Below are 13,895 nucleotides of genomic sequence, written 5' to 3'. Positions count from 1 at the left end.
AAAAAAAGAAGAAGAAGAAGAAATTCAAAAAGAACTTTCATTAACATTTTGGAGCATTTCCTAAATTCTGCCTCTCATTCAAAACAAAATTAGTTCATGCTTAGTGGCTTACTCATATAATCCCAGTGGCTTAGATCTGGAGGCTGAGTCCAGGAGGATCACAAGTTCAAGTTTAGCATAAGCGATTGGCAAAGCCCTAAGCAACTTAATGAGACTCTGTCTCAAAATTAAAAATAAAAAGGGTTGGGAATGTAGTTCAGTGGTAGAGCACCCATGGGGTCAATCTCCAGTGTGTGTGTGTGTGTGTGTGTGTGTGTGTGTGTAAAGAGAGAGAGAGAGAGAGAGAGAGAAGGTTGTAAATAAGAATTAATTTTACAGGCACCAATTTGGTGTTGGTAGTGCAAATCATTTTTCTTATCAGTAAGCAGTAATATTATTACCAGTATTAATTTTAGCTTTAACACACTTAATGGAATTAGTTAAGTTGAAAATTTCAAATGACTTTTTACAATTTAAAATGTATTTTGTTACTAATATTACCTAAGAGAAAGACTTTAGAAATTGGTACAAAGAGTTCACCTGATGATTCTTGCTATTAAATCTTTTTTTATTATGCCTAATTAACTGTTAGGTATTCCACAATGAGACTCCTGTTAATTTCAGTTGTATTAAAGCAATGTTCTATGGAATGCTGTAAGAGATAGAAAAAATTTAGTGAAAATTGATTTAATATTGGTACTCTTTTGTTTTATTTCTAATGTATTTGCCTTGGTGATATTTTCATTGAAAATAGCTTCTTTGGTAAAATGTACATTATAAGCAGTTTTACAAAGTATAGATAGATAGATAGGCTTTATATTTACTCTAAAGTCTCAGTTAAGGCAGGCTTCTTTTAATCAATAACTTCTTGCTTTTCAAGTTCTTCAACTAGTGAAAGAGGTAGTAAAATGAGCTATTGGCTTGATAACTAGAAAACTTATTTGTGTCTATTTAATATGTTAACTAGGAATAATAATCAGTATATTGTAGATGTGAGTGAATAGATAAATATAGAATGACTGATTTTTTTATGAAGTTAATTCTGGCGAGTAGTAGAGCCTTGTAAACACAGATTTCTCAGCAGAGTTTACATTAGTTGCTTACATTAATTTATTATGGGAAACAACTGATTCACCTTTATCCCATCTGTCAGGTTATCCTTCCTTTTTAACTTTCTAAGAGAAATGGTTACCTATCAGGAATCTAATAACAACAACAACAGAAAACACACACACACACTTTTTTTTCACTGCTTTTCTCATTGTTTATTGAGTAATAGATTTCAAGCTTCTGTTGCTTAACAAAATACTTGTATTTTTGTGAATTTCTATAGCATTTTGCATTGGGGCTGTGCTTTGAATTGCCTAGAAGAAAAAAATTAACATGAATTCAGTGTTGGTATTGCTAGTAAGATCACTATAATTTTTCTAGAAAATTTATCTTCCCTTTAGTTTTGAAGCAGTTCACATAGATGGTGCAAATACACACATACACACACACACACACACACACACACACACACATTTTAGCATGTAATAGTTACTTTTAAGTATTTGTTGAAAAAAGAATACGTATGTGTACATGCACAACACACATTTTGACCAGATTGCTTCTTCATGCTGATTTTAATTTTCTTTTAAATGTTTTAAGATATAGCCAGGGTCAGAGTCACCTGTATCAAGGGCCAAATTGAGTATATTTTGTCCTTCACATCAGAAAGTGTGTGTATATAAATTAGTGTATGATCACTAATCCCTTTATAAACAACATTTAGGTAAATTCAATCTGTGGATCCCCTGAGAGTTTTTAAATGCATCTTTCTTGGATTTCTTCTTTTAATGTTAGTTCATATGATCTTGAGTATTTGTTACAACCACTCCTTTTCACTTAGGATAAAGCTTAGTGCTCTCATATTTGTTTTGTAAAGAAGACAGTGTTATTTGCTTTATAGGTAGTTTCTGTGTCTCTTCCACCCTTCCTTTTCTTTCTCTTTGAAGTGCTGGGGATTGAACTCAGGACCTTGAGCATAGTAGGCAAACACTACCACTGAACTACAATCCCAGTTCCTGAGCTGTATACCTAGCCCCAGTTACTTTTTTTTTTTTAATAACTGTATTTTATTTGTTTCTTTTTGTATGTGGTACTGAGGATCGAACCCAGTGCCTCCTTATACATGCTAAAGCAAGTGCTCTACCACTGAGCCACAACCCCAGCCCCCCCAGTTGATCTTTGATTTGAATATATGTGGTCAAAACTAAGCAGAGAATACAGATAGAATAAAATTCCTAGAAGAAAAATTTGTAAGTTATTCTTATTAATTTTACCAACTTTACAGTTTTAAAATCTGAAACCTATACTAAAATGAATTCATTCACAAATATTTAATGATTTCCTTTAGTGGAAAAACTACATTGTGACATTCTTTGGAACATAAAATCAATCTTGCTTTAATATACTTTTAGTGTAGAATATAAGACACATACATTTAAAATTGTTATACAAAATATTAAAAGCAATAAAATAATGTTAGTAAACTACAGATATGTTCATTCTCCAGGAGTTTTGTTATTTAGCAGTCTTGTCAAAAGTGTCACCAATACTTATTCCCCAAAAGTTGGGAGGGATTCTTATAATGATAAAGTAAAAGGAAGATAGTTCCTAAGTGGGGAAAAGTTAAGATTGTCTGAGTGCCCCTAGATGATGCTCAGTAAATGTCTGAATAGTTAATGAATAAATAAGGCAAGGGACAGAAGTATTGTTGCATCTGAACACTTTTATAGTATCATTAAAAATTTTTCTTAAAAACTTACTTTTAGAATAAACCATTTAGTTTGGCTGGAAAGTAGTTCACATAGATTCTGCAAAAATAAATTTTTTCATATATTATAGTTACTTTTATAAGTGTTTGTTAGAAAATGGACATCTATCCATCTGTCAGTCTTTTCTTAATAACTAAATTTTGACCAGATTGCCTTTGATGGAAATAAAGGAAGGTTCTGAGGACCATAAAATAATAGTTAATTTTCCCCTGGTGTGAAGTAATCTAAAGACTAAATGATAAAATATAGCTAAAGCATACTACTAGCATACTACTACATGTTATATTTGGAGGATGATAGTAGGAGCTTGGCCTACTTAAAAAGAACATGAAAATATATATGCTATTATGATAGGTGCTATAACCAATGTGTTACACAGAGCATAATGGACATAGATAAAGGCTTTTTACATCTGTAGGCTGAGGGCTAGTGATGATATAGGTACTCCATGGCATGCTTGAAAAAAATTAGAATAAAATATATAGTGGGGGCTGGGGATGTGGCTCAAACGGTAGTGCGCTCGCCTAGCGTGCGTGTGGCCCGAATTCGATCCTCAGCACCACATACAAACGAAGATGTTGTGTCCGCCGAGAACTAAGAAAAAATAAGTAAATGTTAAAATTCTCTCTCTCTCTGTCCCCCTCTCTCTCTCACTCTCTCTTTAAAAAAAAAAAAAATATATATATATATATATATATAGTGGAGGAAAATATTTAATTGTTTTACATTGTTTTAGGGTTAGCCTAAAGCTACTGTTACTAGTTACATGAAAGGATATAGTGAATTGAATAGGGGGAGATCCATTTTAGTAATTTGGGAAAACCAAGTTAGTTATATATAAAATTTTAACATCCCTATTTGTAAAGTTATAGACTAAAGAGTGAGTTTAGATCCATTAACTTAACATTTTTAAATTAATGCTCCAAACCAGGAATTGGGCAAAAAAATAATTGCTCTGAAATAACAAGAGGTAGTTATAAATGTTGCTTGATAAGGAGCATCTTCATAAAGAGAATATTTAAACAATGTATTTATTATATTGTACTCATAAGTGTCACATTTAATATGCAGGATTTATCCAGGTTGAGTGAAGGGAAAAAATGTGATAGATAGCCTTTAAATAATTTTGCTTCACTTTTAATATAAGCCCCATAGTTTAAAAAATCACTTTAGCTACTGTAAGCTAAACACTTTATTTAGATGAACCGATTTATCATTGTATTGGTTGCTGTTTCTTTACTAGATTATAACAAAGACATTGTTTTTTATGTGGTAACAGAAATCATGACTTATTTTTTATTTGTTCAGTAGTAATATTTTTAAATAAATTTTCTCAGTAAAAAAGTGGTAAGTAAACTTAAGTCTAGCTAAATATAGAATTTTCTTTAAAAGTCATTGTGCCATGGAGTATATATTTCTACACTGATATAACAAAAAAATAATAATGATCTGGTTTTAGTATCCAAATGAAATTTATGTAAAGTTTCTTTGCCTTAGATTTTATTTTTAAATGCTCTCAAATTATGTGATTTAGTAATATATTAGTATTGCTCTTCATTGGGTAATGACTTTCTCTGTGATTATTTGAAATATAGTATGCTTGTCTATACTAACAGTAGATCCTTTTATAGTTGACAAACTGCTATGTCACTGTTAATGGTGGTTTTACATGTTGTGGAAATGAATTTCCTTATCATTTTACTTATTTGATCAAATTGAAAATCTTAACTATATTTTAAAACTTTCTGCCACAGCGTTTTACCAACGAGGATCATTTGGCTGTCCATAAACATAAACATGAGATGACACTGAAATTTGGTCCAGCACGTAATGACAGTGTCATTGTGGCTGGTTAGTATATGCTTTTTTAATAGCTTATATACATATTTCACCTGGAATGTGCACAATTTTTGTGTATTCTCTGTAAATATTATAGTCTGGTGATACTCCAATTACTTCATTTACAGTAAATGTTGGCAACATGCATTTTACCCATTACATTTTCATGTGTTCTTCTGACCATTCATTTCACTTTTTTTTGTCTATTTTTCAAATATAAATTTCAATGTTAATTTTATGGAAGTTAATTGAAATTCTGGGAGTATTCATACAATCTACAAAGTTTACAGTTAACTGATAATTGAACTAATATGGTATTTAGTCAGTGTTTCTTTTAGCTGTCCTAACTCAGTTTAAAAGGCTATATGATGGAGAAAGAGCAATTAGGAGACTTGTCCATTAGGATTTTGTTAATTCTTTTTATTTGTATTAATAAAATATTCTTGATAAAGGAGCCTAAATTCAGTCAGTGCTGTTTTTGGTGTGTTGATCATACATTTTTACTTAAACAAACAGGTGATTATTTTTCATTACAAATAAGAAGAAAGACCTAATTCATGCATTGGTTTATTGTTATTGCATGCTATATTAGCTGCCTTTTTGGTATTTAAGTATATACACACACATTCATGTATATGTACCCACATATATTATGTATAATTTGAGTACATTTGCATATTTTCTGATTATGTATTATGAGAATAAGTTTTAGCCTGGTTCGGTGGCACATGCCTGTAATCCCAGCGACTTGGGAGGCTAAGGCAGGAGGATTGCAAGTTTTAGGCCAGCCTCAGCAACTTAGGGCCACTGAGGGCCTAAACAACAAGTTTTAATATCAAACTTTACAAAAATGTTAGTTAGACCTTCTATATCATAATGACAGATTTGCATTATATTCAATTAACTCAAGATTCTTTTTTTTTCTCTTGTGAAGCTTAGGCTATACTGTTTGCAATTTTGGAATTATACCTGAATATTATTAGTATTTTTAAAATTATTACTGAGTATTGAGATTAAATTGTCATATACAATGCTTTGGGTAGATAATAAGACAATATTGGATGGCTCGTCCTGTACTTTCAGTATCTAAATTTTTGTAATGAAGAAATTGGAGGTAACAAAAAGTTGGTAAGTTTTTTTAAGGAAACTTTCAACTTATCTTCAGTCCTATAAGTAAAAGAGAAGAGCCTTTCTTTGGAATATTATAGATATTAAGAGCTAGAATTAAAAAAATAAAAAGAAAAAAGCAAGAAAAATAACCTGGAAAGTTTACTCCCTACATAAAGGTTTTTGTTTCCCTGAGAGCATTTTTTTTCTGTATAAGTTCTGAATTCATAAAATGTTTTGAAATTGGTTTCTAGAAATTATTTTCCTATCTGATCACATTTCATAGAGTGTAAAAATATAGCACAAACAACACTTGAACATTTTTTTACTGACATGTTGAGATGATTGTTTAACATTACTGTATAAATAAAATGCATGATGTATGTGGTATATATTTGATCGGTAGCCATATACAAACGATCGTGCCTATCTTGACTTGTCTCAAGTCTGATGGTTCTAATAATCAATAAAAGTGACTTATACTTATGCATTTTTAAGACTTTCCATCCCTTTAATATAAATTAAGAAACTTTTAATAAGCTTAGATAGACAAATCTTTTGGCTGTAAACAGAAGAGTCCAAGTCATATTTGACTTATTAATACAGTCATGAGGGACTTAAGCTGATGTATGTATGCAAGTCCCCTACTGTAATATGATTTTGGAAGTCTTTTGGATGTTGGAGTAGGACATAGGTTAAAGATTAATTACACGTAAAATTATGACATAGCAGAGTCCCTAAAGTAATTCTGATATTACTAATAGTGTCTGAGACAGGTTTAAATTATATCTATTGTATGTGACAAGTAGGTCATTTTAGTGTTAAAATGTATTTATATGTAATATTACTCTGGGTATACCTGTGGTGAAAAAGATAAAATAGTAATGCCCACTTTGGGAAAACAATAGTTAACAAGTACAAGAATTTTACTTTCACAAAAAATATTTTTGGCTTTTCTCTTAAACCAGGAGTTGACCTTGGTAGTCTAAACATTTATTTAGTTTAGACTAGATTCCTGTTATAACCTATAAAATCGATGCTCTAAAGTATATAAAATGTGAATGAAATTTAAATACACTACCAATTCTAATTACTATGAATAAAGAGCCTTGAAAATAATAAGATTAAATGGTTAAATTTTATAAATTTACTATTTTTCATTAACCATGGGCCTTAACTGGTATTTATTCTATAAACAATACATAAACATGTTAATGTACCTAACATGAGTACTTACTGAAGTACATTGGAAATATTTCAATTTGTGAGAAAGTAATTGTTAGTTGTAAAAATTAAGCTAGAACTTTTTTTGATACTTGACTCTAACATACTCCTCATACCAGTTTTGTAAAATGCATTAAAATAGAAAATGAACTTCAGTTGACAATAGTGAAGAGGGCTGCTTTTGTTTTTAGGGCTCTCATTTTAACTTTCTTTTTCTTTCTTGTAGTATTTTGGTCCACCTATTAAATATTAAAGATTATATTTTATCTTAATGTTTTTAAGACTAAATTATAAACAACTGGAGAAGGGTCAAGTTAAAGCAAATATAGATGCTCTTACTCTACTTTTTCCCAAATTGCATGTATTTAAACAATTACAATTTTAATGTAAATTTTTAAAATTCTAATCACTAGGATAATAGTTTATCTCTAGAGTAGAGTATGTTTTTGCCACTCCACTCAGAGAGGAGTGGACTATGGAATCAAAAGGATTTCTTTCATATTTTTATGGTTCATGAAGTTGGAGAAAATATTTTTAAGTTCAACAAAAACTTAACCAAATTTTATTTGTTTTAAAGGAAGAGATTTCAAAGAGAGCATTAACAACTGATTGAACCAGTCCTGCTGATTTGTTAATTTACTAGCTATATTTTAGAAAGTCTTAACGTGGTATTTAAATCTGCATGATTACTTCTTGACATTTATTTCAGATCAGACCCCAACACCAACAAGATTCTTGAAAAACTGTGAAGAAGTGGGTTTGTTTAATGAGTTGGCAAGTCCATTTGAGAATGAATTCAAGAAGGCTTCAGAAGATGACATTAAAAAAGTATGTTGTTAACTGTGAACTTAAAGAATACTTCTGATTGGAAAAGTAATGATCGTATAAATTTCCTGCTTCTTAATTTAGACATACTGATATAGTTTTTGAACTTATAACATTTTCTTTGTTGTTTGTATTAGATGCCTCTAGATTTGTCCCCTCTTGCAACACCCATCATAAGAAGCAAAATTGAGGAACCATCTATTGTGGAAACAACTCACCAGGATAGTCCTTTACCTCATCCAGAGTCTACTACCAGTGATGAAAAGGTTAGGAATATATTTGTGTAGTAGAAATACAAGTTAAGTGGAAAAAAATTGGTGCTCCCAGTAAAGTTTAATTATTTAATCTCTACAAAATGTCAGTGTATTAAACTATATAAAATTCATTGTCACCTTATATTTGTGAATATTCAACATTTCAGGGGAAAAAGATTCTACCTTTACAGATAATTATCTTGCCTAGCATGTGTGAGGCACTGGGTTCAATCCTCAACATCACATATAAATAAATGAATAAAATAAAAGTTCATCAACAAAAAAATAAAAAAATAAAAAAAAAAATAAAAAAATAAAAAAATAAAAAAAGTTCATCAACATGAAAAAATATTTTAAAAAATACTTTGGGGCTGTAAATATAGCTTAGTGGTAGAGCATTTGCTTCAGCATGCTGGATGCCCTGGGTTCAATACCCAGCACCAATAAATAAATAAATGAATGAATGAATGAATAAATAAAGCAGCTCCACTGCTGAAAAATACTTCAATACTTTGCCATTGTATTTATGATAATTGACACTCCTTAACATAAGCCTTCTCTGATCTAAACTTGTCTATTCATTCATCCTCAACCTCTTGCCTCTGTTGTGTTCATCAAGTACTGTAAGCTTTTCCTGCCTTGAGATATTACTTGTGATATTACTTCCTTCTTCTTAGCATGCTTTCCTCCTTACTCTTTCAATATAGTTCAGATATCATTTGGCAAAACAGCTTACCTTCTCTTATTCTATCTAAAATATCCAACTCTACTTTAACCCTTAGATCTTCCACTATTTATTATGTTGCATTTATTATTCTGTTACACTTCACACTTGTTAACAATCTAAATTGTTTTGTTTTAGTTTATTATCTCTCTTTCCAGTCTTTGAGAACATGTTACAGGTTCTCAAACTTCTTGAGTAAATGAAGCTCCTTCTTCTATGTACCTTAGTAAGAATTCCACAGTAAGTGGCAGTGTATAGACCAATTTAAAGAACATACTGTACCCAGTTTTTATACCAATTAGTTAAGGAGTTGTGAGTAAGACCCTAATCTCTTTGTTTGCTAATCTGTGAAACTGGGGAAAAGAATACCTTTAAGGCTCTGGCTGAGTCATAAATTATTTTTTCCGTTTAATACAGAAAGGTCTTACTCCAGTAATTATTTATTTTACATTCAAGATAGCAATATTGGCCTTTTGATATTGAGAAATTATGGCTATTAGAGGGGTAGCTACCTATTAGCAAACATTTGTGTTGCTTTAAAATATTTTTGAGCATTTCTCTTACTGAATTTTGGTTAATGATGACATAATCTCTCTATACTGGTTTCCTGTCCATACAGTATAATGAGGGAGTATGATTAGGCAATTCCTTTTGGATTCTGTGTTCTGTGATTCCTGAAAATGAATTGTATTTGCATATTTTATTGAAATTCTCATTAAATCATAGCCAAATTGTTCAGCCTAATTTTTTATAGATTGATAGAAACACAGTTATTCTGGGAGAAAAAAAAAGTTGTTAAAAATTAAATTATTGAGCACTGCATAGTGCTTCACAGCTGCCTCTAAATTTTGCTTGTTTTGTGATGCTGGAATTTGAACCTAGGACCTCACGCATGCTAGACAAACACTGTACCACTGAACTATATCCCAATCCCCTAAAATGTACTTTCAATTAATTTGATTTTGGGTGTTCAAGTATTATCTTGTGGATGCTTTTAGAAATATGTTTCATTCTGTTTAATAGGGTACACAAATTGATTTGCATTATAATTGACACCCTTTTTTTTATCTCATTATTAAATAGGAAGTACCATTGGCACAAACAGCACAACCCACATCAGCTATTGTTCGTCCAGCATCATTACAGGTTCCCAATGTGCTGCTCACAAGTTCTGACTCCAGTGTAATTATTCAGCAGGCAGTACCTTCACCAACCTCAAGTACTGTAATCACCCAGGCACCATCCTCCAACAGGCCAATTGTGTAAGTGATTTGGCCAGTCATTGACTGTATTGTTAGATTTTTCTTAAGACATTTAATTATTCAAATTGTGACCTTAGTGTTTGTGTGTGTGTGTGTGTGTGTGTGTGTGTGTGAGAGAGAGAGAGAGAGAGAGAGAGAGAGAGAGAGAGAGAGAGAGAGAGATCTGCATATTTTGATTTCAGAAAACTTGATTTTTTTTTTACTGTAAATACTATTTATAGATTAGAAAATAAATATCTAAATCTTAGTTAAAAACAAATCATCATAGGATATGAATTTAAAATGATCTCTTATTTTCATGCTGTTTCAAAAAAAAGAAAAACATACAATTACTACATTATCAGATAACATTTCTTTCAGTTCTTGCAAGTAGCTTCCAAGAGCTTTTTGATGAGAATTTTTCCCATTTTATAGAATATTGTCCCAAATGAATCTATAATCTTTTCCATTTTTTAACACTGTTGAATAGATTCTACATTTAAGATACAATTAAAACTAATTAAATTTTGCAGTTTGCTTTACAATGATTAGAAAATTTATTTTTAAATAATTTTTAAGATTTTTAAATTAATAGGAATAAGAGTACTGTTGTTTTTTAAAGGGATAATTGTCATGGCTTTTTTAAAATTTCCCTTGTTTTGTTTTTCTTAGCCCTGTACCAGGCCCATTTCCTCTTCTGTTACATCTCCCTAATGGACAAACCATGCCTGTTGCTATTCCTGCATCAATTACAAGTTCTAATGTGCATGTTCCAGCTGCAGTCCCAGTAAGTTGTAAAGTTAGACTAAGTCTTGTAGCAAACTGGTTTTTGTAAAGCAGTTAGAAAATATATTTGGAACTGCTTCATTAGCTGAAACTAAACTTAACAAAATACTTATTAGTGGTGGGTAATATTTACTTATTGATATTTGTAGTAATAAAATATACTATTGTAGGCAAATGTATTTGGATAGAAAACAGTTTTTCTTCCCATTCAAATCTTGATTTCCTGCTTTTTTTTTTTCTTTTTTAATACTAAGAACTCCACCCCTTGTTCAGTTCATTTCAATTTGCCTACATTAGTAGAATTCAGGTATTTCTGATTTCTGAAGGGGTTTTTTTGTGTTTGTTTTTTTTTAACTGCAGATTGAACACAGGGCCTCATGCATACCAGGCAAAAAAAAAAAAAAAAAAAAAAAAAAAGCATTCTACCAATGAAGCTATATCCCCAGCCCCAGAGTTCTAATTTTAAAGATACTAATACTAGAATGCTATCAAATAATTCTATGGCATTTCTATTTATTTATAAAAGTTCTTTATAAAGACCTCATAAAGGTTCTGTGAGCCATTATGGTCCAATTAGTTTTACAGAATTTGATTGCCCAAGCATGTTAAAATCTAAATGTGCTGAAGTAGTAGTCTCCCAGTTTGTAATGAAAAGATCCAAGAGATTTTTTTGAAGGGCATGTTCATTATATAAATTTTGGAAGACATGGACAAAATAGTCAAATAACTATTTATGATATTTAATAGTTTGATGATAATTTAAAAACACATTGTGAAATGCTGTCACTTAGAAATAATGCTTTTTTCCTACTCACTTTCTGGGGGTGGGCAGTGGGTGGGGTACCAGGGACTGAACCCAAAGGTACATAACCACTGAACCACATCCACAATTCTTCCTTTTTATTTTTTGAGACAAGGTCTCGCTGAGTTGCTTATGCCCTGGCTAAATTACTGGGGCTGGCTTTGAACTTGTAGTCCTTCTGTCTCAGCCTCCTGATCTGATGGGATTACAAACATGTGCCATTACACTCTGCCCTACTCTCATGTTTACTATACAGTTTAATTCATACTTTCCAAATGTGTCAACATTTCACATTTTCATCCTGAGAACCACTGTTTTAAATATCTAATAAAGTTTTCCAAGCACATCATTTTCATTTTCACCTAAATTATTTATAATAGTTTTTGAATCTGTAGTTTCCTGGAAATCTTATCAAAGCCTTAGATACTCATTTATATAATAAAAAAGTTTAGTTTTTAAATGGTGACATTTAGTAATGTTAACACTGTATTTCTTTTTAAAATTATTTTTAAAAGCCTACTTATAACAACAGATACTTTGAATACAGTTATACCCCCAGAAATATTAAGAGATTAATATTATGTTTATACTTTTTTAAATGCTTAATACTTTAATTCTTCCAAGTGATCTAAGTATCCAAAATCAGTATTGATTGGGATAATTTTAAGATAATAAGACTTCTTCAAAACAAAACTTTTGTTCAAAATATATTATTGGAAAGACTTTTTGTAAAATATTCAAATACAAGTTCTTCCTTTTTGCTGAGGATATTTTTGAGATAGAAAACATTTTTGCCTTGTATTTGAGATTATATGGTTATCCTATTAATTGTATCTGTGATGACAGCAACTTAAAAATGAAAGAAGAGGTATATTTTATTTATATAGTACTAGTTAAAAACCAATGTGGTAAAATCTGTTCCAGATTATTTGAGAAGTTGTTAGAAGTAATCATCTTCTTTGTCATTATCCAATATATTGATACATCAAAGAAATCATATTTTAGAAAATTTTCATATACAAATATATATTTTAGAAAAGCAGAGTTCATTGTTGAAATTATTTTTTATGCCTATTGTCACTAGTTTTGACATTCTTTCAAATGCAAAATGAAAGTGACAGATTTGTGAGAAATTTTGCATTAATCACTTCCAATACTATGAGTTTTTATAAGAAACATTAAAGAAGTCATGAAAATTGAAGATTAGGGAAGCACCTGTCTCAGAGAAACTGACAACTTTTGAGGGATATATCTGGATGTAAAGCAGGATTTGGTGTAGAGATATAATCAGCTAGAGATAAGTTTTATAATTTTGTGATTTTAATGTTTCAAATTGTAATAGCCATTATACAAATAAAAATACAAATCTCATTTTGAAAATATTCTATAGAAAATATTTTTCAATATCTTTTTTGCATAGCTTGTTCGACCAGTCACCATGGTGCCTAGTGTTCCAGGAATTCCAGGCCCTTCCTCCCCTCAACCAGTACAACAGTCAGAAGCAAAAATGGTGAGCAAAAATTTGTTTATTTTGTACATTTTTTTAAGCTTTGAATTAGTTTTTTCCATTAAAACCTGATTCAAAGGTACAGTTTAGGTCCCATTTTAAAAAGTCATGGACTATATTACATTGTAGAAGAACCGTAAATTTTGGCAAAGGAAAGCTTCTATTAGCGTAGTAATTGGTTAGTGGTACTTTAAAATAAATGGGTGAGTTGGGAATAAAGTTCTGGTTCTTGTCATTTGTAATTTGTCTGGTTTTGACTCTTTTAAACAAACTCTCCTCCTGGTGGAGACTAGGAGTATTACAGCTGAGACTATGTGTAATCATCTGAAGGCAGGGCTGAATGAGTGGTTTTAAACAGTATAAAAAGAATTCTGAAATAGTATTCAAGCTAGGAAACATTGTACATGATAAATAAAAGTATATCTTTTTCTATTGTGTTTCAGACATAAGAAATTAGTATTGTTTTTACTGGGGAATAAGATTAATCAAATTATGTAATGTGCATGTGCAAGTAAGGCATAATGAATTCCACTATTATGTCTAATTAGAAAGCACCAGAAAGAAAGAGAAATTAGTATTGCTTAAAGGGATAAGATCTACATTTTAATTTTAATCATAACTTTCCTATTCACTACCCTAAATCAAGCCAGTTTAACTTTTCTGAGGTCCACTTTTTATTGTCTTTAAAATAGAATTAAGACTTGATTTCTGGCATTATTCAACCCAAA

The 13,895-nt window shown here is 30.7% G+C and overlaps 1 protein-coding gene across 1 annotated transcript in view; it reads left to right on the top strand.

Moving 5' to 3' along the window:
• Atf2 (activating transcription factor 2) overlaps positions 1-13,895 on the top strand; it is a 94,931-nt gene that overhangs the window by 46,639 nt on the left and 34,397 nt on the right. Inside the window, 6 exon segments of the mRNA XM_078017632.1 lie at positions 4,613-4,709; positions 7,738-7,856; positions 7,991-8,119; positions 9,915-10,093; positions 10,745-10,859; positions 13,081-13,170. Of these exon segments, the coding sequence (XP_077873758.1) occupies positions 4,613-4,709; positions 7,738-7,856; positions 7,991-8,119; positions 9,915-10,093; positions 10,745-10,859; positions 13,081-13,170 (729 nt within the window).

The sequence above is a fragment of the Ictidomys tridecemlineatus genome, chromosome 7, assembly GCF_052094955.1.
Source record: "Ictidomys tridecemlineatus isolate mIctTri1 chromosome 7, mIctTri1.hap1, whole genome shotgun sequence".
NCBI lineage: Eukaryota > Metazoa > Chordata > Mammalia > Rodentia > Sciuridae > Ictidomys > Ictidomys tridecemlineatus.
Note: the sequence above shows the minus strand (reverse complement) of the source record. Positions and strands in the feature narration are given on the sequence as shown.